Source organism: Ascaphus truei, chromosome 7 (assembly GCF_040206685.1).
Source record: "Ascaphus truei isolate aAscTru1 chromosome 7, aAscTru1.hap1, whole genome shotgun sequence".
NCBI classification, from domain to species: Eukaryota; Metazoa; Chordata; class Amphibia; order Anura; family Ascaphidae; genus Ascaphus; species Ascaphus truei.
The window spans coordinates 108447527-108475034 of record NC_134489.1 but is presented as its reverse complement, the minus strand read 5'-3'; the positions used below and the strand labels follow the sequence as shown (position 1 = coordinate 108475034).

Genomic DNA, 27508 nt, shown 5'->3' with positions numbered 1-27508 from the left:
CTAGTCTGCCCTCATTGGCTAAACCGGTCACGTGACGCGTCTGCCGCGCGGCAAATACACAATCATTTGTAGCTTGGAAATTCTGCGGCACGGTCGCTCTGCATCGCGCCCCCCCGCGCGCACGACGCTCGCCCTCATTGACTACCACAGATGTGTTCTCGCGGCGTGTGATGCCGCGCGCCCACTACACACGCGGCCTCAGACACGGATGCAGAATATAATATGTCTAACACACTGTATTCTAGAACAGATTGGCAAATGTTTCCGTGGGGTTTTCTTTGTCTTCCTCTGGCTCGTTATCCGTGTTGCAGGACGCCCTGGCAGTGCAGTAGTTAATAATGTGTGTTCTTGTAGTGCTGGTTTTTGATGCGGATACATAATCTCTCTGGCAGCTCAGCCTGCGTAGGAGCCACAAGGCCTCATGTCTAAGCGAATTTATAAACGCCGAAATCTGAACAAGAAAACGAATCTTACGTGTTCTTCCTCAAACTGGTCCCCACCGAAGGCTGACACGCAGGGTTTAATTCCTCCCGTTCCGAAGGCGATCGCAACCAGGCCGATCATGGATAAAGCCCTGAAACAATTCAATGGGTTAAGCAGCTTTGCAAGTGTATTCCCGGTGTTTGGGCAACAGCTAATGCCTGCTGGAATGGGGTATTTGTTAGCATGTGCTTCAGGGCATTAAAGTATCAGTAATTACAAAGTAAAGACATCAGAGGGAATAATGTGAGGACACGTGGAAAACACCATGGGATTCACATCTCCCCACCAGCTTCAGTGCAGAAAGCTACTTTGCCCTTATACTTCAGCACTGAGTTCATGTTGTTGTAAACCCCATGGTTATAGAGGGTAAGAGGAGGGGGTAGAGGTGAGCCATGACATGCACACGTTATGTATTTATGGGATGTATCTATTTCTGCATCTCGGTGCTTCTTTATTCTGCCAGGACAGAGGTAGCATAAATCGGTCTTCATAAAAGATGCAGTGTCTTCATTTCTGGATGCACAGGTCAACTGGCAAGAGTTCCTCTTTGGGAAATGATGATGCCAGCTTCATCAGCAAACGGTGCAAGACCAAAAAGTAAGCTGCAAGCTCTTGGGGTAAGTGTCCATTGTACCTATGAATTCTGCTACAATCAGCATCACATATATGGTCAGCCCCATACAGTAATCAATGCCATACCCATCAGCATCACATATACTGTCAGACCCATACAGTAATCAATGCCATACCCATCAGCATCACATATACTGTCAGCCCCATACAGTAATCAATGCCATACCCATCAGCATCACATATACTGTCAGCCTCATACAGTAATCAATGCCCTGCCCATCAGCATCACATATACTGTCAGACCCATACAGTAATCAATGCCATACCCATCAGCATCACATATACTGTCAGCCCCATACAGTAATCAATGCCATACCCATCAGCATCACATATACTGTCAGCCTCATACAGTAATCAATGCCATACCCATCAGCATCACATATACTGTCAGACCCATACAGTAATCAATGCCATACCCATCAGCATCACATATACTGTCAGACCCATACAGTAATCAATGCCATACCTATCAGCATCACATATACTGTCAGACCCATACAGTAATCAATGCCATACCTATCAGCATCACATATACTGTCAGCCCCATACAGTAATCAATGCCATACCCATCAGCATCACATATACTGTCAGCCTCATACAGTAATCAATGCCATACCCATCAGCATCACATATACTGTCAGACCCATACAGTAATCAATGCCATACCTATCAGCATCACATATACTGTCAGACCCATACAGTAATCAATGCCATACCCATCAGCATCACATATACTGTCAGACCCATACAGTAATCAATGCCATACCCATCAGCATCACATATACTGTCAGCCTCATACAGTAATCAATGCCATACCCATCAGCATCACATATACTGTCAGACCCATACAGTAATCAATGCCATACCCATCAGCATCACATATACTGTCAGCCCCATACAGTAATCAATGCCCTGCCCATCAGCATCACATATACTGTCAGCCCCATACAGTAATCAATGCCATACCCATCAGCATCACATATACTGTCAGACCCATACAGTAATCAATGCCATACCCATCAGCATCACATATACTGTCAGACCCATACAGTAATCAATGCCCTGCCCATCAGAGCAAGATATCGAGGATACACTGAGGACCAATACTCGGGTCTGGATAGGAAGTGACCCAATGTGTTAACGACATTACTTACACATGCAGCTCCACTCCTCCCACTGTTGGAATGGCGCCCACTGATTTTACCACGTGACCGATCACGTAGAGGATGGAGAGCCAGAAAATGGTGCTGTAATAACAGAGAGATAGCGCCGGTCAGCAAGCCCGAGCTCGATACAATGATGTCTGAACAAGGCCGGGAACTGCTCTCAGGGAGTCATTCACCAGAGCGGCTGTGTGCCAAGTAACACGATGCCGGAAACATTCATGCTTTAAGGGGTACGTCATATGGGATGCGTGTCTCTAAGCATGTGCATGGGGATACGTTTCACCTACATTTGCCTTAGTATACGACTGAGCCGCTGAAGCAGGGAAATCCTTAGAACCTGACCTGTTGCTGGCCCTCGAGGACTGGAGTTGGCCACTCCTGGTGTAAAGTGACTTGGAAGGAAAGAAGCCACTCCCACGTTATGCATGGTGACCAGTGACGTCACCATCAGGGTATAAATAGCCTGGTAGAAGGTTCTAGAAGCAGGTTCCTCGGAGTGACAGGTAGAAGAGCCTCACAGTGAAGTTGTGTAAATAGGTTTCAGTGTATAGATAAGTATATTAATATTGTCCTGTCCGTGTGACCCAGGTGGGGAGCCCAGTATTCAGCACAGAGATATTGATCCCAATGAGAAAGAGAGCAGGGCTTATCCCAGAAGGGACCCCGTGGAAATGGAGTATAACGGACGCTATACAGGGGATGGCCAACATAGCTAACACGAGAAGGAAGAAGCCTAAGTACCTCCCTAGAGTAAGGAGCGTGAGAGTTACCCGGGGAGAAGCATTAACGTACAAACTCTGCAATGTCACCAGCGTGTGTGTAACAATGTTTTTATATAAAGAGCATTATAAACGCATGTGAATAAGGGCTGGGACCCGCTGCGCCCGGCGGTGCGGGCGGCCGCGTGAGCGTTCCCCACCAGCAGGGGAATCCTCCCGAGCCGGTCCCAGTCCCCCCTTGCTGCACAGCTCACTACGCACTGTGACGCGTCAGCCGCCACGGGATTCAAGAAAATTGTGATCCCGAGCGGCGACACGTCACGTGGTGCGCTGATGAGCCAATCAGCGGTGGGGGCGGGAGCTGTCAGGAAGCAAGGTAGGAGGTGTGTGTGTGCTTTTGCTTACCTTACAGAAGCAGCCCGTGGAGGGAGGGGGAGAGTAGCGGATCCCTCCGCTCAAGACACGCCCCCCTCCCGCTCAAGCCACGCCCCTCCCTCCCACCTCCCGCTCCCTACAGACCGCAGATAACGGCCTGTGTCTGTCAGCGCCCCGCCTGTCTGCAGTGCGGGCGCGCTGAATGAGGGAGCGGGGCCTTAGCCTAAATCTCTTGTTTGAACTATAAAAGTTCCTGGCACCCATCCTTATACTATCTGCATATCCACACCCATCCTGTACCGACCCAGCACCCTGCGCAGGAGAAACTGAGCCCAGCCTGCACCGACCCAGCACCCTGCACAGGAGAGACTGAGCCCAGCCTGCACTGACCCAGCACCCTGCACAGGAGAGACTGAGCCCAGCCTGCACCCACCCAGCACCCTGCACAGGAGAGACTGAGCCCAGCCTGCACCCACCCAGCACCCTGCACAGGAGAGACTGAGCCCAGCCTGCACCCACCCGGCACCCAGCAAAAGAGAGACTGAGCCCAGCCTGCACCCACCCAGCACCTTGCACAGGAGAGACTTAGCCCAGCCTGCACCCAGCACAAGAGAGACTGAGCCCAGCCTGCACCCACCCAGCACCCTGCACAGGAGAGACTGAGCCCAGCCTGCACCGACCCAGCACCCTGCACAGGAGAGACTGAGCCCAGCCTGCACCCACCCAGCACCCTGCACAGGAGAGACTGAGCCCAGCTTGCACCCACACAGCACCCTGCACAGGAGAGACTGAGCCCAGCCTTCACCCACCCAGCACCCTGCAAAAGAGAGACTGAGCCCAGCCTGCACCCAGCACAAGAGAGACTGAGCCCAGCCTGCACTGACCCAGCACCCTGCACAGGAGAGACTGAGGACAGCCTGCACCCACCCAGCACCCTGACCTGACCAGGTCTGAGACTAAGCCCAGCCTGCAACGACCCAGCACCCTGAGCAGGTCTGAGAAACTGAGCACGGATATGTGTATATACAGTATATCTAACTCGATGTTAAGCTCCTTTCGAGTCGGGCAGGGAGTGTTACAATGTAACACATAGTTTTGTGTCTTGGGTAAATCCATTCTTTATCCATTTTATCTGCATCAAAAATCTCCATGAAGTCTGGACTGATTTAAAAAACATCAGGTAATGTATGTGAACAAAAGGCTGATATTTGTTGCCATCCCAAAGAATGAAAACAATAAAATTAAGATTTTTAAAATAAGATTTTTCCCAGAGTAAATAATTAGGATTTACCATCTACTGGTTGCAGCGCTAACAGGCTGTTTAAGGCGTCCTATTTGTAAAGAACACGCAATGGAAACGGTTTCTTTAAACAAATAATAAACAAATAATAATTCTGCTTAAAGCGGTTTGAAAACGATGGGTTCTTTGGAAACAGCATCTAGTTCCTTACTTGAATTTTCCTAGCCAGGCATCAGCGATGGGGGCTCCCAAAATTGGGGTGAAGTAGCAGAGTCCGGAGAAGGCATGGTAAACGGTGGTGGACAGGTTTTCGTCCCAGTGTAGGTAATTAAGGAAATACAGGGTGAGAACCGCTGGGAAAACACAAGACACACATTACAGTGAGACCCATCGGGGGTTTATAATAAGATCGTGACATTGAGTTCAGTTTTCCCCACATCCTGCCATTCTGGACATGCTTCTCTCAATCACTTGAGAAATGCCGCCTCTGTTCCCCCCTGGGCCCAGGCGTGAGATTCACCGAGCAGCAGGAGGAGGGGGGTGTCACATTTTGGACGCAAAGCTGTACTTCTTTCTTCTTTTATCTGTAGCAACATATATGTTTCTTAATTCTTATTTATCAAAGTTTCCCGGCTGCAAAACAAAACAAACGACACTAGATTTGTTGTAAAAAAAAGAATTCTATCAGTAGCCATACGATGTAATCGCTGTGATAAATCTGCCGTCGTTTTTTCATTGTGACGCCTGGATTTGGAGCCCAAGCTTTAACAAGGAACAATAAATAAAACACTAATTGTTGAGCTTGCTCTCCTCTTTGCGTAGCCAGGAACATGTCAGTTTTGCTGAATTCCTTATCCACGGGAAACTCGGCAATTGGAAAAGAGAAAAATAGCTAGAGATGGATAGCTGTTTCTTTCCTCGCATACAGAGGTAAATAACATACATCGGCGCTGCCAGGAACACCGGGACATTCAGATGGTTCCCAGGCGCTGGGTACCTCTGTATACATGTCATGCCCCAGCTTGCCCTGACTATACATGGAAGGGAGCAGTGTGTGATGGGATGATTGGGGAATCAGCATATTGTGCAGAAGAGATGTAATAAACTTCAAGCACCCCCAATGTGGTGTTTAGGGCAGAGGTGGGCAACTCCAGTCCCCAAGGGCCACCACCAGGTCAGGTTCCCAGGATATCCCTGCTTCAGCACACGTGGTGCAGTAGAAGACCGAGCCACTGATTGAGCAAACTGTGCTGAAGCAGGGATATCCTGAAAACCTGGCCTGTTGGTGACCCTTGAGGACTGGAGTTGCTCACTCCTGGAAATGATCAGAAGCACACTGGCTCCAATGTACGTTCAGGCTGGGACCGAAAGGTACCGTTTGTAGTAACAAGGATAACAACCGGTTAGAAAGTCGCGAAAATAGTTTTAAGAAAAAACATAAGTAACCAAAATATTCACCTGCTTGTATTAATGTTTTTATCTTTATGAATTAAACAGGAAGCTTTGAAACAGTATAACTCCATCACAAAATAATTGAAGGTACCAGAAAATATAAAACCAAAATAATGGAATATACAGCTCACTGGTTTAATTGATTGTTGTATTAATGAGTGTGCCCATACACGCCTAGTGTGACGTGGGTGCAATTGATGAGCTGATATTAGTATACTAACAAAGATTAGAGAGTGGGAGCATATTAGTGCCTCAACTCTCCAACTAGTAGCTCATTTCTCAATAGCACTCCTGGGCAATTAAAACTTAGCATTTAATAGGTATCTAACTAAAATAAATTCTACACACAATGTAATATTTATAAACACACAATGTAATTAAAAAGGGAAGGGTGATGGGCAGGTAAGGTTTAAACTCAAGGTGTGTAGCGCAAATTGAAAGTTGCCTCAGTATTATAAGGGCAAAGATAGGCTAAATAAACACCTAGGGTCACCTATTAATGTAGGTGCCTAGGGTCACATTGCTGCTTATGCAGGTAGCAGCGCTGTAAGCTCTGCGGGTTAAACTGCTCACTACACATTGCTGCTTATGTACGTAGCAGCGCTGTAAGCTCTGCGGGTTAAACTGCTCACTACACATTGCTGCTTATGCATGTAGCAGCGCTGTAAGCTCTGCGGGTTAAACTGCTCACTACACATTGCTGCTTATGAACGTAGCAGCGCTGTAAGCTCTGCGGGTTAAACTGCTCACTACACATTGCTGCTTATGCACGTAGCAGCGCTGGCGCTGTAAGCTCTGCGGGTTAGGAATGCCTTTCACTCGGTGTATGCTTGCTATGTTTGCTGGGGGTTAACAAATCCCTTCTCCGGAGCGTTAGTAAACGCATTCTGGGAGAGCGCCAAGTCCGGGAACACAAACCTTTTGTTCCTTAATTGTAGAAAAGAAGCAGATTGTTAAGGAGCATGAGAGGAATTCCCAAAGCAGCGAGAGGTCCTGTCCAGAGAACTGCATACCCCAAAACATCTCTCCACCCAAATATTTACCTCTTGGCGGCCCTGCCCACGGCTATTTACATTGTGATAGCGTGAGTGCTTTTTTTTCTTCTCTTCCATTGGACAGACAGTGTATGCCAGGGGCGGCCAACTCCAGTCCTCAAGGGCCACCAACAGGTCAGGTTTTCAGGATCTCTGCTGCAGCACAGGTGGCTCAATCAGTGGCTCAGCCGAAGACTGCACCACGTGTGCGTAGGCAGGGATATCCTCAAAACCTGACCTGTTGGTGGCCCTTGAGCACTGGAGTTGGCCACCGCTGCTCTAACACACGGAGCTGATACAGTGATATATATTTGTTAACGCTCCGGATCTGAACCAAGCCGGTGATTATCTTTACATCTGTAACATTACTGCGGCTGCGGAGAGTTCTTATACACAGTACGAAGACCTTGCACTTTATAGACAATTAAAATCAATTAGGGATGGTCCGGACCCCACAGCGATCCCCTGGCAGAGAGATGAAGGTTCAATGATGTTAGGGACTTGCTGCTGGCTCCGGACCGGTCCCGCGTCTCTCCTTACCCAGAAGCTTAAAGGGGCAGTGGTATATTTAACCCTTTGATGCCCTCTCACGTAGCCACCACATCATGGACTCTGCTCACTAGAGCAGGGCTTCCCATCCCCAGTTCTCAAGAACCCCCAACAGGTCAGGTTTTAAGGATATCCCTGCTTCAGCATTTTTACTGAATCCCCGGTGCTGGGGCCGGGATGTCCTGAAAACCTGGCCAGTTGGGTACTCCTTAGAACCGGAGTTGGGAACCTCGGTTCTAGAGGAGATCATGTTCTGCCCTCGCTGCGTAGCGCTGAGCAGGATCTGGCCGGGACGCCGGGCCTCTTCCGTCCGCCTCAACGCCCGCAATCATGTGGCCGCCCCACGGAGCTGCAGGGGCCGTGCGCGAACAGGAGTGGCACTATAGTGCCGTGGCACTCAAAGAGTTAACAGGTTTAATGTATTGAACTGACACGTGGGGGGGGGGGGGTCAGACAAGTATAAATAAATATAATTTTTTCAGAATTTTGTACAAAACGGCAACTCCCCCCCCCCCCCCGCTTACACACCATATGATAATTATTTTATCATATGGCCACCAAATAGAATTAAAGCTGCCATCCAATGATGGCCAAGAGGAACGAATGGCAGTGATAATGTGGGTTTTATTAACACTTTACTTCTTCCAGAGAGAGGATTAGAGAGGATTAGAACGCTTTTTATATCAAGTTGCGATAGTTTGAAAGTTTTATGCGCAGCAGGCTGTGCAGAAGACGGGTCACTGCTTCTCCTGTTCTGGATCTTTGCCTCTGTGCCTCTATATTAATGCCGCTGAGAGACAGGCCGGTTAAGGTTTGAACATGAAATAAACGCAGCTTTATCGCTGATCGATATCACTTCCCACTTTGCAGATTTCCCCCAAACCTCCCCCATTTGCCGCCTGCGTTACCCGTCGTGATAACGATGAGAAATACTGTCCTGGAACCGGATTCCATATTCTCTGTCTCCCTTTGCAGCTCATGGGATTCATTTCTCCCTAGTTCAGCTGCCTGTTATTTCCCTGTCCCAGCAGCTAGCTGCATGTGAAAAGGCAACATTATTGCTACATGTTGTTACACAGCCTGTGCTGGTTGCCTGCATCTCATATTCTCCTAGCTGAGAGTGCGCTATTCCAACCCCCCTGTCCTTGCTGACAGTTAGTATGGTCTCACTTCCCTTCTAGTGTGACCCTTGCTCCTCACTTCCTTTTCACCCTGGACTCTGAGTGAGTACCTGCCTGCTATTTGCCCCAGCAAGGCCTATCTGTTTTACACTGCCTCATCTTGATACACTGCACTTCAGACAGAGAAGCCCTCTCTACGCACACTACATCTGCAGTTACCTATCTCCCTGTGATTAACTAAGAAAGACAAAAGGACTTGTTGTGCTTTGGAAGAGGGAAGGCATGAGTTAAAGCTAGCTGGAACTATTCATACATCATTCGTGACCCTGGTTCCAGGAAAATACCTTTCATGCCGTAGTAAGAGAAGCGTTCGCAGAACTCGTTGACGATGATGAAGACGATGCTCAGGGGGTAGTTGGTTCCACATAGTTTCTGGAAAAGAAAACATCCACGTTGGTAAATTCTTGCGCTCGGGGGGGGGGGGGGGGAGATACCAGTACTCCTGGGGACACACACACACAATGACAGTACTCCCAGGGGGGGGGGGGAGACGGTACTCCTGGGGGGGGAGAGATACCAGTACTCCCAGGGGGGGGGGGGAGACCATAGTACTCATGGGGGTGGACAGGGGACACTACTCCTGGGGACGGACAGACACAGTACTCCAAGGGGGGGGAGACAGTACTCCCAGGGGGAATAGAATAGCCGCACTCCTGGGTGAGAGATAGCCGCACTCCCTGAGGAGGGTGAGAGATAGGCGCTCCCGGGTGAGAGATAGCCACACTCCCTGAGGAGGGTGAGAGATAGGCGCTCCCGGGTGAGAGATAGCCACACTCCCTGAGGAGGGTGAGAGATAGCTGCGCTCCTGGGTGAGAGATAGCCGCACTCCTGGGTGAGAGCTGCGCTCCTGGGTGAGAGATAGCCGCGCTCATGCGTGAGAGATAGCCGCGCTCCTGGGTGAGAGATAGCCGCGCTCCTGGGTGAGAGATAGCCGCGCTCATGGGTGAGAGATAGCCGCGCTCCTGGGTGAGAGATAGCCGCGCTCCTGGGTGAGAGATAGCCGCGCTCCTGGGTGAGAGATAGCCGCGCTCCTGGGTGAGAGATACCGCGCTCCTGGGTGAGAGATAGCCGCGCTCCTGGGTGAGAGATAGCCGCGCTCCTGGGTGAGAGATAGCTGTGCTGAGGTTAGGGATCGTGTTGCTGTGTTGAAATAATTCTCAGGAATGATTTCATTGGCTGCCGAGGTCCCAGTGACGCTGCTGCAGCTTCAAAAAACGACTTGAGTTGTTTATTGAAACTGTAGCCAGCGTCAACTCCGGGCTTCTGCGACAGGGCAGCTGCTACCCTGACAACCAGTATTAACTTTAAATACTTTGTTTCGAACGTGAGCGCACAAGTAAGCGCATGCACGTAGCGAAGCCTAAGTCTGCCATTACCCCTACCTGTCATTAATACATTGGTATTGTATTATATGTTATGTACAGCAGGGTCCCGGGTATACGGTGGGTTCCGTTCCAGGGGCCCGCCGTATAGTGAAAATCGCCGGAAAGCGGATCCGGCGATTTTCAGGAGTTTGCATGCGCATTTTTGCCGTTCTGAGCATGCGTGACCAATGGTCTGCGCGCGCAAACTACGGTCTGCGCATGCGCGCCGGGGCGCAACCGCCCGTTCTGCGCATGCGCGATTTAAGATCCAAGATGGCGACCCCCTTCTCGGTGCCGCCGTATCGGCGGATCGCCGAAAAACGGGGCACCGAGAAGCGGGGCCCTGCTGTATATATATGTAGCAGGGTCCTCCCTGGCCCTCCTCGCCTGTGCAGAGTAGCGGGTACCCCCGCACCATGTCAGGCAGTTGCAGGGGCGATCGCGGCATCAGTGACAGGGCGCCGCCATCTTGTGCGCGTTTGCGCATGCGCGGTGCGCGTTTGCCGTCGCGGTGGCCATTACACCTAGCGCAGGAAAGTGTAGGGAGGCAGGAAGGACCCCTAGAAGTCACGCATGCGCAGTTAGGGCGATGCGGTGGCCATTACAGGGTTGCACAGGCTCCGTGGAGAGTAGCGGTGGCCATTACAGCTTTGCCCATGCGCAGTAGAGATCGCGCACGCGGTCCCTATAGGAAAGAGCTGTACCAAAGACTACAATTCCCAGCAGCCTCTGGGGACTGCACTTTCACCTTGGTCACAGGCAGCCAGACAGCCAATAGAGCTTGCAGCTTCTCCTGTTGGCGAAGGATACATTGTTGTGTGCAGAGTCAGGAAGCAGACTGTGAAGCACATGAGTCAGTCAGGCTAAAGAGACAGTGGGGGAAGGAAGGGGGGCAGAGAGCTGCGAGCTTCTCCCCTGGGCCAGAAATCCCCAGGCTAGAGCTGAGGCCCTGACTCCCCACTAGTGAGGGTGGGTGTTCATAGGGACAGGCCCTTAGGTAAGGACCCTGTGCCCCTCCAGCTGTGCAGTTCCTTAGAGCAGGGAGAGACCCTGTGCAGTTCCTTAGAGCAGGGAGAGACCCTGTGTAGTTCCTTAGAGCAGGGAGAGACCCTGTGTAGTTCCTTAGAGCAGGGAGAGACCCTGTGTAGTTCCTTAGAGCAGGGAGAGACCCTGTGTAGTTCCTTAGAGCAGGGAGAGACCCTGTGTAGTCCTTAGAGCAGGGAGAGACCCTGTGTAGTTCCTTAGAGCAGGGAGAGACCCTGTGCAGTTCCTTAGAGCAGGGAGAGACCCTGTGTAGTTCCTTAGTACAGGGAGAGACCCTGTGTAGTTCCTTAGAGCAGGGAGAGACCCTGTGTAGTCCTTAGTGCAGGGAGAGACCCTGTGTAGTTCCTTAGTACAGGGAGAGACCCTGTGTAGTTCCTTAGTGCAGGGACCCAGTGAAAGGGTTTGCTGCATGTTCCTGTGTGCTGTGTTGCTGATCCAGAGACTGTCCTTACGGTGGGACGTCTAGCGGGACCCCATCCCACGCGGAGGTACAGATCAGCGCTGGACCAAGCGGCACCGGTAGACCCTTTGTGAAGACACCCTGGTGTAGAGACACCTGGGCAGGTATTTACAACCTTCCACACGTGCACCAACTTTATCTTGCTCCTCACATGTGACAGGCCTGTTCACACACTTGAGTGGGCTTGGACTCTTTGGACACGGGGTTGGGAATGGGGTGTAAAGGTATAGCCCAGTTGGGGGCATGGTTATAGCTGCCAGCTAGTGGCAGAGGGTAACGGCTGTGTTGCTATACAGTATGATGTGATGTTATTGTGTTATTTGCCCATATAGTAAACCTGTGTTATATATACCTTGGTGTACGTGGTTCATATATGTGGGTCCTGTGTAGGGGACATTCTACACTCCTATAATCCTGCACAGGTGGAGGCGCTGTAATTATAAGATCGTTCTAGAGGATTCACCCCAGGCTCTCACTAGCGGAGGCTCAGACCTCCTGTGAACCTGCAGGTATACGCACCACACCAGGTAACATATAGGTTCCCCCTCACATGCACTCTTTATGCGATTGGGGGTGGGGGAATACCCGTTACATATATATATACTTGGTTCTAGCACCATGTTTGCAGTAGAATTGTTGCAAATGTTATGTTGCAGCTCTACCCACCAATCAGGGCTGGGCATGTAGGCAGTACCTTCCTACCCACCAATCAGGGCTGGGCATGTAGGCAGCACCTTCCTACCCACCAATCAGGGCTGGGCATGTAGGCAGCACCTTCCTACCCACCAATCAGGGCCTGGGCATGTAGGCAGCACTTTCCTACCCACCAATCAGGGCTGGGCATGTAGGCAGCTCCTTCCTACCCACCAATCAGGGCCTGGGCATGTAGGCAGCACCTTCCTACCCACCAATCAGGGCCGGCATGTAGGCAGCTCCTGGCCCTGAGTGTTGCAATATTATGGTTTAAGTGTATAAAAGATGTGGAGGGAGACCCCTAGCAGACAGGGAGGGAGACCCCTAGCAGACAGGTGGGGAGACCCCTAGCAGACAGGGAGGGAGACCCCTAGCAGACAGGGGGGGAGACCCCTAGCAGACAGGGAGGGAGACCCCTAGCAGACAGGGAGGGAGACCCCTAGCAGACAGGGAGGGAGACCCCTAGCAGATGGGAGGGAGACCCCTAGCAGACAGGGAGGGAGACCCCTAGCAGACAGGGAGGGAGACCCCTGGCAGACAGGGAGGGAGACCCCTGGCAGACAGGGAGGGAGACCCCTAGCAGACAGGGAGGGAGACCCCTAGCAGACAGGGAGGGAAACCCCTAGCAGACAGGGAGGGAGACCCCTGGCAGACAGGGAGGGAGACCCCTGGCAGACAGGGAGGGAGACCCCTGGCAGACAGGGAGGGAGACCCCTAGCAGACAGGGAGGGAGACCCCTAGCAGACAGGGAGGGAGACCCCTAGCAGACAGGGGGGAGACCCCTAGCAGACAGGGAGGGAGACCCCTAGCAGACAGGGAGGGAGACCCCTAGCAGACAGGGAGGGAAACCCCTAGCAGACGGGGGGAGACCCCCAGCAGACAGGGAGGGAGACACCTAGCAGACAGGGAGGGAGACCCCTAGCAGACAGGGAGGGAGACCCCTAGCAGACAGGGGGGGAGACCCCTAGCAGACAGGGAGGGAGACCCCTAGCAGACAGGGAGGGAGAACCCCTAGCAGACAGGGAGGGAGACTTCTAGCAGACAGCGAGGGAGACTTCTAGCAGACAGCGAGGGAGACCCCTAGCAGACAGGGAGGGAGACCCCTAGCAGACAGGAGGGAGACCCCTAGCAGACAGGGAGGGAAACCCCTAGCAGACGGGGGGAGACCCCCAGCAGACAGGGAGGGAGACACCTAGCAGACAGAGAGGGAGACCCCTAGCAGACAGGGAGGGAGACCCCTAGCAGACAGGGGGGGAGACCCCTAGCAGACAGGGAGGGAGACCCCTAGCAGACAGGGAGGGAGACCCCTAGCAGACAGGGAGGGAGACCCCTAGCAGATGGGAGGGAGACCCCTAGCAGACAGGGAGGGAGACCCCTAGCAGACAGGGAGGGAGACCCCTAGCAGACAGGGAGGGAGACCCCTGGCAGACAGGGAGGGAGACCCCTAGCAGACAGGGAGGGAGACCCCTAGCAGACAGGGAGGGAGACCCCTAGCAGACAGGGAGGGAGACCCCTAGCAGACAGGGGGGAGACCCCTAGCAGACAGGGAGGGAGAACCCCTAGCAGACAGGGAGGGAGACCTCTAGCAGACAGCGAGGGAGACCCCTAGCAGACAGGGAGGGAGACCCCTAGCAGACAGGAGGGAGACCCCTAGCAGACAGGGAGGGAGACCCCTAGCAGACAGGAGGGAGACCCCTAGCAGACAGGGAGGGAAACCCCTAGCAGACGGGGGGAGACCCCCAGCAGACAGGGAGGGAGACCCCTAGCAGACAGGGAGGGAGACCCCTAGCAGACAGGGAGGGAGACCCCTAGCAGACAGGGAGGGAGACCCCTAGCAGACAGGGAGGGAGACCCCTAGCAGACAGGGGGGGAGACCCCTAGCAGACAGGGAGGGAGACCCCTAGCAGACAGGGAGGGAGACCCCTAGCAGACAGGGAGGGAGACCCCTAGCAGATGGGAGGGAGACCCCTAGCAGACGGGAGGGAGACCCCTAGCAGACAGGGAGGGAGACCCCTGGCAGACAGGGAGGGAGACCCCTAGCAGACAGGGGGGAGACCCCTAGCAGACAGGGAGGGAGACCCTAGCAGACAGGGAGGGAGACCCCTAGCAGACAGGGAGGGAGACCCCTAGCAGACAGGGAGGGAGACCCCTAGCAGACAGGGAGGGAGACCCCTAGCAGACAGGGAGGGAGACCCCTAGCAGACAGAGCCTGCAGGGAGTTACAGAGGTGTTGCTGTGACAGGGAGAAACTGCAGTGTTCAACCAGTGCTGGTCTCAGGCCTGAAAACCAGTCCTGTAGGCACTGGGCAAAGAGAGAGAATGGGAAATCTCTGCAAGTAGGTCCCTGCGACTAGTTAGGCAGGGTACCCCACAGTTGGGTATGTGTGATGTTTGTGTGTTTTGTATAGTTGTGGATTAATGTTTTTCCAATAAATAAATTTTAGAAACTCCCGTGTTCTGTCTGCTATATTGATCCCGGGTATTAGTCCTGGTCTCCCGTGTTCTGTCTGGCGATATTGATCCCGGGTATTAGTCCTGGTCTCCCGTGTCTGTCTGGCGATATTGATCCCGGGTATTAGTCCTGGTCTCCCATGTCTGTCTGGCGATATTGATCCCGGGTATTAGTCCTGGTCTCCCGTGTTCTGTCTGGCGATATTGATCCCGGGTATTAGTCCTGGTCTCCCGTGTTCTGCCTGGCGATATTGATCCCTGGTATTAGTCCTGGTCTCCCGTGTTCTGTCTGGCGATATTGATCCCGGGTATTAGTCCTGGTCTCCCGTGTTCTGTCGGGCGATATTGATCCCTGGTACTAGTCCTGGTCTCCCGTGTTTTGTCGGGCGATATTGATCCCGGGTATTAGTCCTGGTCTCCCGTGTCTGTCTGGCGATATTGATCCCTGGTATTAGTCCTGTTCTCCCGTGTTCTGTCTGGCGATATTGATCCCGGGTATTAGTCCTGGTCTCCCGTGTTCTGTCGGGCGATATTGATCCCTGGTACTAGTCCTGGTCTCCCGTGTTCTGTCGGGCAATATTGATCCCGGGTATTAGTCCTGGTCTCCCGTGTCTGGCGATATTGATCCCGGGTATTAGTCCTGGTCTCCCGTGTTCTGTCTGGCGATATTGATCCCGGGTATTAGTCCTGGTCTCCCGTGTCTGTCTGGCGATATTGATCCCGGGTATTAGTCCTGGTCTCCCGTGTTCTGTCTGGCGATATTGATCCCTGGTATTAGTCCTGGTCTCCCGTGTCTGTGTGGTGATATTGATCCCAGGTATTAGTCCTAGTCTCCCGTGTTCTGTCTGGCGATATTGATCCCGGGTATTAGTCCTGTTCTCCCGTGTTCTGTCGGGCGATATTGATCCCTGGTATTAGTCCTGGTCTCCCGTGTTCTGTCTGGCGATATTGATCCCGGGTATTAGTCCTAGTCTCCCGTGTTCTGTCTGGCGATATTGATCCCGGGTATTAGTCCTGTTCTCCCGTGTTCTGTCGGGCGATATTGATCCCGGGTATTAGTCCTGGTCTCCCGTGTTCTGTCGGGCGATATTGATCCCGAGTATTAGTCCTGGCCTCCTGTGACAATATGAAATGATTTTTCCTTATAAAAGTGCTGCGTTTTGCAGCCGGGAGACCTGCTGGTTTCGGTAACCCGCCGGGGAGATAACGGAGCCATTAAATGCATCACTTCTACCTCACTTTTATTATAAATCCTTTTTCTGTCCTAATAGTCACTGCGCCTTTTAATAAAGCTGAACTCTTCTGCCGCCGGAGTGGTCAGCGGCACAGGGTGGCACAAGCTGTTCCTGGCACGGTGATACCAACCCGCGGCCAGGTAACAGGTAAGCTTTACGTAGCTCACAGCTCAGGTAATTGCATAACTGGGAAGATTAGGCTGGATAATTGCACATTGCAGCGCGTCCTGCGCGTGGCCTCAGAAAACACAGCCAAGTGACGAGTGTTTGTGTTACACAACACACGGACAGCACAATGTGTCCCGATCACTGAGGTGAATGGGGTTAACCCATTCACTGCCGTGCACGTATCTCCAGCAACAGGTGAATTCATGCGTGGTAACCACCAGAGATGGGACCCATTTAATGCTGCACCACAAATCACGTTATCAACGTGGAAACCCAGGGGGGCTCAAATAAAGATCCCCCAACAAGTCAGGTTTTAAGGATAGCTTCGGCACAGGTGGCTCAATCAGTCCCTGCTTCAGCACAAGAGGCTCAATCAGTCCCCTTTTCAGCACAGGTGCCTCAATCGGCCCCTGCTTCAGCACAAGTGGCTCAATCAGTCTCTTTTTCAGCACACTTGGCACAATCAGTCCCTGCTTCAGCCCAGATGGGGCAATCAGAGGCTCAGTCGAAGACTGAGATACTGATTGAGCCACCTGTGCTGAAGCTGGGATATCCTTAAAACCTGACCTGTTGGGAAGTCTTGAAGCTGGAGCCCCCCTGATATAGAAAACGGGCAATGAGGCACACGTATATCATTAGGGGACCGCAGAAGGTTAAGCGTTGGGTTGTAACCACCGGATAATGCCGCCACCGGAATAGAACTAATGAGTGATGCAAATATATAACAACAAACACTCGGCAGAATGCCAGGAGGAGAGGATTACGCCCCGATTATGCCACGTTCCAGCCGCTTTACTCCTGGCATGTTCCAGCCGTTTTACTCCTGGCATGTTCCAGCCGCTTTACTCCTGGCATGTTCCAGCCGTTTTACTCCTGGCATGTTCCAGCCGCTTTACTCCTGGCATGTTCCAGCCGCTTTACTCCTGGCATGTTCCAGCCGCTTTACTCCTGGCATGCTACTGGGATGTGTGTCTGCTGCAATATATTTGTATTCGTCTCTGTGTTTGTCTCTATTAGTTAGTTTGTCACATGTGGAGTTTCCAGCGCAGTCTGCTTCTACTCCAGGTCATCTCACTATGAGAGGGTCTCATATATTGGGGGACGTTGCACGCATACCTCTCATATATTGGGGGACGTTGCACGCATACCTCTCATATATTGGGGGACGTTGCACGCATACCTCTCATATATTGGGGGAGGTTGTACGCATACTTCTCATATATTGGGGGACATTGTACGCTTACTTCCTATATATTGGGGGACCTTGTACGCTTACTTCCTATATATTGGGGGACATTGTACGCTTACTTCCTATATATTGGGGGACATTGTACGCTTACTTCCTATATATTGGGGGACATTGTACGCTTACTTCCTATATATTGGGGGACATTGTACGCTTACTTCCTATATATTGGGGGACATTGTACGCTTACTTCCTATATATTGGGGGACATTGTACGCATACTTCTCATATATTGGGGGACATTGTACGCTTACTTCCTATATATTGGGGGACATTGTACGCATACTTCCTATATATTGGGGGACATTGTACGCTTACTTCCTATATATTGGGGGACATTGTACGCTTACTTCCTATATATTGGGGGACATTGTACGCTTACTTCCTATATATTGGGGGACATTGTACGCTTACTTCCTATATATTGGGGGACCTTGTACGCTTACTTCCTATATATTGGGGGACATTGTACGCATACTTCCTATATATTGGGGGACATTGTACGCTTACTTCCTATATATTGGGGGACATTGTACGCTTACTTCCTATATATTGGGGGACATTGTACGCTTACTTCCTATATATTGGGGGACATTGTACGCTTACTTCCTATATATTGGGGGACCTTGTACGCTTACTTCCTATATATTGGGGGACCTTGTACGCTTACTTCCTATATATTGGGGGACATTGTACGCTTACTTCCTATATATTGAGGGACATTGTACGCTTACTTCCTATATATTGGGGGACATTGTACGCTTACTTCCTATATATTGGGGGACATTGTACGCTTACTTCCTATATATTGGGGGACATTGTACGCTTACTTCCTATATATTGGGGGACATTGTACGCTTACTTCCTATATATTGGGGGACATTGTACGCTTACTTCCTATATATTGGGGGACATTGTACGCATACTTCTCATATATTGGGGGACATTGTACGCTTACTTCCTATATATTGGGGGACCTTGTACGCTTACTTCCTATATATTGGGGGACATTGTACGCATACTTCCTATATATTGGGGGACATTGTACGCTTACTTCCTATATATTGGGGGACATTGTACGCTTACTTCCTATATATTGGGGGACATTGTACGCTTACTTCCTATATATTGGGGGACATTGTACGCTTACTTCCTATATAATTGGGGGACATTGTACGCTTACTTCCAATATATTGGGGGACATTGTACGCTTACTTCCTATATAATTGGGGGACATTGTACGCTTACTTCCTATATATTGGGGGACATTGTACGCTTACTTCCTATATATTGGGGGACATTGTACGCTTACTTCCTATATATTGGGGGACATTGTACGCTTACTTCCTATATATTGGGGGACATTGTACGCTTACTTCCTATATATTGGGGGACATTGTACGCTTACTTCCTATATATTGGGGGACATTGTACGCTTACTTCCTATATAATTGGGGGACATTGTACGCTTACTTCCTATATATTGGGGGACATTGTACGCTTACTTCCTATATAATTGGGGGACATTGTACGCTTACTTCCTATATAATTGGGGGACATTGTACGCTTACTTCCAATATATTGGGGGACATTGTACGCTTACTTCCTATATATTGGGGGACATTGTACGCTTACTTCCTATATATTGGGGGACATTGTACGCTTACTTCCTATATATTGGGGGACATTGTACGCTTACTTCCTATATATTGGGGGACATTGTACGCTTACTTCCTATATATTGGGGGACATTGTACGCTTACTTCCTATATATTGGGGGACATTGTACGCTTACTTCCTATATATTGGGGGACATTGTACGCATACTTCCTATATATTGGGGGACATTGTACGCTTACTTCCTATATATTGGGGGACATTGTACGCTTACTTCCTATATATTGGGGGACATTGTACGCTTACTTCCTATATATTGGGGGACATTGTACGCATACTTCCTATATATTGGGGGACATTGTCCGCTTACTTCCTATATATTGGGGGACATTGTACGCTTACTTCCTATATATTGGGGGACATTGTACGCTTACTTCCTATATATTGGGGGACATTGTACGCATACTTCCTATATATTGGGGGACATTGTACGCATACTTCCTATATATTGGGGGACATTGTACGCTTACTTCCTATATATTGGGGGACATTGTACGCTTACTTCCTATATATTGGGGGACATTGTACGCTTACTTCCTATATATTGGGGGACATTGTACGCTTACTTCCTATATATTGGGGGACATTGTACGCTTACTTCCTATATATTGGGGGACATTGTACGCTTACTTCCTATATATTGGGGGACATTGTACGCATACTTCCTATATATTGGGGGACATTGTACGCTTACTTCCTATATATTGGGGGACATTGTACGCTTACTTCCTATATATTGGGGGACATTGTACGCTTACTTCCTATATATTGGGGGACATTGTACGCATACTTCCTATATATTGGGGGACATTGTACGCATACTTCCTATATATTGGGGGACATTGTACGCTTACTTCCTATATATTGGGGGACATTGTACGCTTACTTCCTATATATTGGGGGACATTGTACGCTTACTTCCTATATATTGGGGGACATTGTACGCTTACTTCCTATATATTGGGGGACATTGTACGCATACTTCCTATATATTGGGGGACATTGTACGCATACTTCCTATATATTGGGGGACATTGTACGCTTACTTCCTATATATTGGGGGACATTGTACGCTTACTTCCTATATATTGGGGGACATTGTACGCATACTTCCTATATATTGGGGGACCTTGTACGCTTACTTCCTATATATTGGGGGACATTGTACGCTTACTTCCTATATAATTGGGGGACATTGTACGCTTACTTCCTATATATTGGGGGACATTGTACGCTTACTTCCTATATATTGGGGGACATTGTACGCTTACTTCCTATATATTGGGGGACATTGTACGCTTACTTCCTATATATTGGGGGACATTGTACGCTTACTTCCTATATATTGGGGGACATTGTACGCTTACTTCCTATATATTGGGGGACATTGTACGCATACTTCCTATATATTGGGGGACATTGTACGCTTACTTCCTATATATTGGGGGACATTGTACGCTTACTTCCTATATATTGGGGGACATTGTACGCTTACTTCCTATATATTGGGGGACATTGTACGCTTACTTCCTATATATTGGGGGACATTGTACGCTTACTTCCTATATATTGGGGAACATTGTACGCTTACTTCCTATATATTGGGGGACATTGTACGCTTACTTCCTATAAATTTGGGGGACATTGTACGCTTACTTCCTATATATTGGGGGACATTGTACGCTTACTTCCTATATATTGGGGGACATTGTACGCTTACTTCCTATATATTGGGGGACATTGTACGCTTACTTCCTATATATTGGGGGACATTGTACGCTTACTTCCTATATATTGGGGGACATTGTACGCTTACTTCCTATATATTGAGGGGCATTGTACGCTTACTTCCTATATATTGGGGGACATTGTACGCTTACTTCCTATATATTGGGGGACATTGTACGCTTACTTCCTATATATTGGGGGACATTGTACGCTTTGACAAAGAGCTATTGCAGCGCGAAACGCGTCGGTTTTCCTGCCACCTTCTAATGTTGTCACCCTCCTAATAAAAGGTATTTTAACCAGATGTGGTTTGCTTAGCCCCAGTTTTGCACATGTTTAGCCCCAGTTTTTGCACATGCTTAGCCCCAGTTTTTGCACATGTTTAGCCCCAGTTTTGCACATGCTTAGCCCCAGTTTTTGCACATGCTTAGCCCCAGTTTTTGCACATGCTTAGCCCCAGTTTTTGCACATGCTTAGCCCCAGTTTTGCACATGTTTAGCCCCAGTTTTGCACATGCTTAGCCCCAGTTTTTGCACATGCTTAGCCCCAGTTTTTGCACATGCTTAGCCCCAGTTTTTGCACATGCTTAGCCCCAGTTTTTGCACGTGTTTAGCCCCAGTTTTGCACATGTTTAGCCCCAGTTTTTGCACATGCTTAGCCCCAGTTTTTGCACATGCTTAGCCCCAGTTTTGCACATGTTTAGCCCCAGTTTTGCACATGCTTAGCCCCAGTTTTTGCACATGCTTAGCCCCAGTTTTTGCACATGCTTAGCCCCAGTTTTGCACATGCTTAGCCCCAGTTTTGCACATGCTTAGCCCCAGTTTTGCACATGCTTAGCCCCAGTTTTGCCCATGCTTAGCCCCAGTTTTGCCCATGCTGTGCTCCGCTTCTTGCTCCTTCATTGTATTCTTTCTTGCCAATAAATGCATGAATAGCGTTCCCTGGGGGCTCATGCGTGGAAGTGCTGGAGGTCTCTTCTAGTTTGGATTCTTTGCATTTTGAATTAGGGGAGACTCAGAGACCCGCCGCCCTGTGCCTCGCATTTTCTTTATATATTTAAGGGTTCTTGTGTGCTGCTGTGTAAATAATTTACTCCAGAATCATAGCACTGTGATAAATATTAGCCCCCACCACAGCAATAAGACCCTGCAAGACCAGGGGGCGGGGGAAAGCGCGCTAAATTATACCTAATTCCAATAATAACGCGTGTTTAGTAAAGAAGTGAGAACAATAGACACACGAAATGTCATGTGATTCTGTATTTAGAACGCAGAAAAGTTCTCAAAAGTGAAAACAGCTCAAGTACCCGTGTAACAAAAATAAATGTATGTTAATAAATAATGTGAATAAAGGGAATCTGGGAAAAGTTCTAAACCAGAACAGGGAGAAGTTAGAATTATTCTCACCTGCCCATAATACACGTACAGAGCGGCACGACGGCCCCCCTCATTCTGATAAGCTGAGCTACATATATACTTATATACGCTCCTGTACGTGTGATATATAGTTACATGTTACACTACTGTATGTGTCATTTGTTCTCATTTCACTGCAAGAGGAGTTGTGTCCAGGCCGGGGAGTTAATACCCTCCCCCCAGTTAATACCCCCCCCCCCCCTCTATAACACCTGGGGGAGATGTATGTGGGAGATAATGCAGTTATACACCCCCCACCCCCCCTCTATAACAAGTGGGGGAGATGTATGTGGGAGATAATGCAGTTATACCCCCCACCTCTCTATAACAAGTGGGGGAGATATCTGTGGGAGTTAATGCAGTTATACCCCCCTGTATAACTCCCCCCCCTCTGTATAACACGTGGTGGAAGATGTCTGTGGGAGTTAATGCAGTTATACCCCCCCTGTATAATGCCCCCACCCCCTGTATAACACGTGGTGGGAGATGTCTGTGGGAGTTAATGCAGTTATACCCCCCCTGTATAATGCCCCCACCCCCTGTATAACACGTGGTGGGAGATGTCTGTGGGAGTTAATGCAGTTATACCCCCCCTGTATAATGCCCCCACCCCCTGTATAACACGTGGTGGGAGATGTCTGTGGGAGTTAATGCAGTTATACCACCCCTGTATAATGCCCCCACCCCCTGTATAACACGTGGTGGGAGATGTCTGTGGGAGTTAATGCAGTTATACCCCCCCTGTATAATGCCCCCACCCCCCTGTATAACACGTGGTGGGAGATGTCTGTGTTTTCGGACTAACTTCCTTCTCCCCGGAACTCTTTATTCCTTGCCCCGTAACCGCTGCATGAACTGTATTCGTACTGACGCTGCGCGGCGCGAGACAAAGTAATACCCGCGTGAATAAATAATGCGTGCGCCTTTCTGCAGACCCAGGAGCTACGTATAACCGGAGCACCCAGGCACAGTACCGCTGCTTTTTATTCCATTGCAGCCGCTGCCTGTAGATATTGAGATATTTCTGCAGCCCGGAGGTGGCACAGGGTTAGGGGGCTGCCCTGGGCGGGGTAACGCGGGGTATTGTGGGGGTAACGCGGGCGCAGGGAACTTACCGGCACTTTCTTGCTTGGGGAGGATGAGGTGGCGAAGAACTTGGCCAGGCCGGACTTGTGCTCTGCGGAAGGAAGCAGACATGGGTGAGCAGCAGCGCCGCTGCGGGGGGAGGCTGGCATGGTGTGTGAGGGTCTCACGCTCTCTGACCTGTGCGTCTCCTCACTCTCTCTCTTTGCTCCCTCTCCCTCCGCTCCCTCTCTTCCCTCCCTCTTACTGCAGGGTGCAGCTAACCTCCCAGCCCGGCTTAATTAACACCTTTGCTGCCAGTAAACATCGCTGGCTCCTTTGGCACCAAAGGAGTTAAAGCTAAAAATAAATAAAACCGTATATCCGGAGACACAATTCATCCCGCTATGAGCTGCCACTTTCTGTTTCACCGTTTCCCCACTAGAGTGCAAGCTCACGGGGTCAGGGCCCTGAATACCTTCTGTATCTGTTTGCGCTGGTTCGTCCTTATCTGTATATAGCCCCCCGTAGAGCCCCCTGCATGTCGGCCCTGGTAGCTGCAGGCAGTGTAAGGGTTAAGGCCTCACTCAGTACACATGATATAGTCACACGGTTGTGTCTCTTGTGTTGGACTTTTATAGGTTAGAGTTGGCCCTGCCTCAGTTCTAGAAGTTGCTAGAAGGTCACATGGCTACGGTGTCACCAGGTTGAAACATTTATTCTGCCCAGATACTGGGGCAGAATGTTGGCCATGCCCCTGGGTATCCACCATGTTCTACTCAGACCCTACGTAACACCAGTAGGATCCCCTAACCATACAGGAGGACTTCGGGGGGTCTCCAGGCCTGTAAGGCAAGCAGCAGAATCCCGTTCATTGTTTCCAGTGCTAGGGCAGTTTCCCAGTGTTAGGGGGGCCTTATGGGACAGTGACCCACTAATCCTAGTCTACAGGAGACAGCGGGTACCCGGTTTCCAGAGGAAAGTCCTAGAGGTGTCAGCGTGGAGTTTCAGGGGTAAATCCCTGATCTGTCCTAGGCTCTCAGGGAGAGTGAGCGCTACAAATCTCATAGCAAGAGGAAACTGGACTCCAGAGTCCCGAGAGGAAACTGGACTCCAGAGTCCCGAGAGGAAACTGGACTCCAGAGTCCCGAGAGGAAACTGGACTCCAGAGTCCCGAGAGGAGACTGGACTCCAGAGTCCCGAGAGGAAACTGGACTCCAGAGTCCCGAGAGGAAACTGGACTCCAGAGTCCCGAGAGGAAACTGGACTCCAGAGTCCCGAGAGGAGACTGGACTCCAGAGTCCCGAGAGGAGACTGGACTCCAGAGTCCCGAGAGGAGACTGGACTCCAGAGTCCCGAGAGGAAACTGGACTCCAGAGTCCCGAGAGGAAACTGGACTCCAGAGTCCCGAGAGGAGACTGGACTCCAGAGTCCCGAGAGGAGACTGGACTCCAGAGTCCCGAGAGGAGACTGGACTCAAGAGTCCCAAGAGGAGACTGGACTCCAGAGTCCCAAGAGGAAACGGGACTCCAGAGTCCCAAAGTGCTGAAAAACAGTTCTGTTTGTGATGTTTAAGGTTGCTTTTTAATAAACCAAGTTAAAAGTTCCTGGTGCCCTCTTTTATTCAGCACCACTCCTCATACAAGCCAGCGCGGATCGGACTACCCTGAGATGCACCTGAAGACCTGTCCTGTTTATGCAACCAGGTAAACCGCTAAGCCCTCACATCCTTTAAGCAGGTCCCAGACTGTTTAAAGCTACAGAGACTATATAACTGTAGCAGGGTCCCTCTGACTACTATTCTGCCCAATGGTACTATCAGGTTGCCAGTAGTTGCTGTGGGGTTTTCCCCCTCACCTTTGGTACTGCACTTGAGTGACAGCAGGGGGTGGTACATCCTGATGTAGCTGGGACAGTGGGGTGCCCGCCTTCTGGCTGTACTTAAGGGCAGGAACGCCCTAAAGTTAGGAGTTGTTCCTTCCCCTCTGAGGAAGGCAGGTTACATAACTGGGAGCCTGAGATTGGGGCCTTCCCATGTGCTCCTCCCTCCGGGGGAGAGTGAGTGTGGACCAATAACTCTGCCTCCGCTAGGGAGGTGGGGAAGAGCTAGGACGGCTGCGGGTGCCCTTGGCCTGTAGTGACAGTCCAGGGACATCTTCAGTGATAGCTGACCTGAGAGACTGTATTGGGCAGACTCTGCCTTGTTCCTGTTACTGCAGAGTATAGTAATAAACCCGTTCCTGTTTTGCAATATACCTCCTGCCTGGTGGGTGACCTTACTGGGGGGAGAGGTAATGAGTTCTACCGTGGGGGATCACCTTCAGTTCCTGGAGCCTGCGGCAGATGGAGGCGCTGCACTGCTAAGGAGATATGTGGGGTATGAACCCCAGAAGCCTGTTCCTGTGTCCCCACTACCATCGGCGGACGACTCTGCCCTCCTGTTGCCAGCAGGTATATGCACCATACACCCTGTAATGGCCCCTATCTGCGATTGGGTGGGGGAAACGCCGTTACATAACTACTCCTTTTCCCTGTACAACCTGTACCTCGTGCTGGGGGGGGACAGGGTGTTACATGCATGTTACTGTCCTGTAACAGGACTGTGTGTCCCCTGTACCTCCTGCTGGGGGGGGCAGGGTGTTACATGCATGTTACTGTCCTGTAACAGGACTGTGTGTTCCCTGTACCTCGTGCTGGGGGGGACAGGGTGTTACATGCATGTTACTGTACTGTAACAGGACTGTGTGTCCCCTGTACCTCGTGCTGGGGGGGACGACGACAGGGTGTTACATGCATGTTACTGCCCTGTAACAGGACTGTGTGTTCCGTGTACCTCGTGCTGGGGGGGACAGGGTGTTACATGCATGTTACTGCCCTGTAACAGGACTGTGTGTCCCCTGTACCTCGTGCTGGGGGGGACAGGGTGTTACATGCATGTTACTGTCCTGTAACAGGACTGTGTGTTCACTGTACCTCGTGCTGGGGGGGACAGGGTGTTACATGCATGTTACTGTCCTGTAACAGGACTGTGTGTTCACTGTACCTCGTGCTGGGGGGGACAGGGTGTTACATGCATGTTACTGTCCTGTAACAGGACTGTGTGTTCCCTGTACCTCGTGCTGGGGGGGGACAGGGTGTTACATGCATGTTACTGTCCTGTAACAGGACTGTGTGTTCCCTGTACCTCGTGCTGGGGGGGGGACAGGGTGTTACATGCATGTTACTGCCCTGTAACAGGACTGTGTGTTCCCTGTACCTCGTGCTGGGGGGGACAGGGTGTTACATGCATGTTACTGTCCTGTAACAGGACTGTGTTCCCTGTACCTCGTGCTGGGGGACAGGGTGTTACATGCATGTTACTGTCCTGTAACAGGACTGTGTGTTCCCTGTACCTTGTGCTGGGGTGGACAGGGTGTTACATGCATGTTACTGTCCTGTAACAGGACTGTGTTCCCTGTACCTCGTGCTGGGGGGGACAGGGTGTTACATGCATGTTACTGTCCTGTAACAGGACTGTGTGTTCCCTGTACCTCGTGCTGGGGGGGACAGGGTGTTACATGCATGTTACTGTCCTGTAACAGGACTGTGTGTTCACTGTACCTCATGCTGGGGGGGACAGGGTGTTACATGCATGTTACTGTCCTGTAACAGGACTGTGTGTTCACTGTACCTCGTGCTGGGGGGGACAGGGTGTTACATGCATGTTACTGTCCTGTAACAGGACTGTGTGTTCCCTGTACCTCGTGCTGGGGGGGGGACAGGGTGTTACATGCATGTTACTGTCCTGTAACAGGACTGTGTGTTCCCTGTACCTCGTGCTGGGGGGGACAGGGTGTTACATGCATGTTACTGTCCTGTAACAGAACTGTGTGTTCCCTGTACCTCGTGCTGGGGGGGACAGGGTGTTACATGCATGTTACTGCCCTGTAACAGGACTGTGTGTTCCCTGTACCTCGTGCTGGGGGGGACAGGGTGTTACATGCATGTTACTGTCCTGTAACAGAACTGTGTGTTCCCTGTACCTCGTGCTGGGGGGGACAGGGTGTTACATGCATGTTACTGTCCTGTAACAGGACTGTGTGTTCCCTGTACCTCGTGCTGGGGGGGACAGGGTGTTACATGCATGTTACTGT

General features: G+C 50.7%; 1 protein-coding gene across 1 annotated transcript in view; it reads right to left on the bottom strand.

Moving 5' to 3' along the window:
- The window catches only part of SLC15A2 (solute carrier family 15 member 2), a 72121-nt gene that overhangs the window by 20551 nt on the left and 24062 nt on the right, over positions 1-27508 (bottom strand). The window contains exons 2-6 of the mRNA XM_075609878.1: positions 23429-23490; positions 9117-9204; positions 4828-4969; positions 2271-2363; positions 475-574 (exon numbers count right to left, since the gene is read on the bottom strand). Coding sequence (XP_075465993.1) covers positions 475-574; positions 2271-2363; positions 4828-4969; positions 9117-9204; positions 23429-23490 — 485 coding nt within the window. The remainder of the gene's footprint in view (positions 1-474; positions 575-2270; positions 2364-4827; positions 4970-9116; positions 9205-23428; positions 23491-27508) is intronic.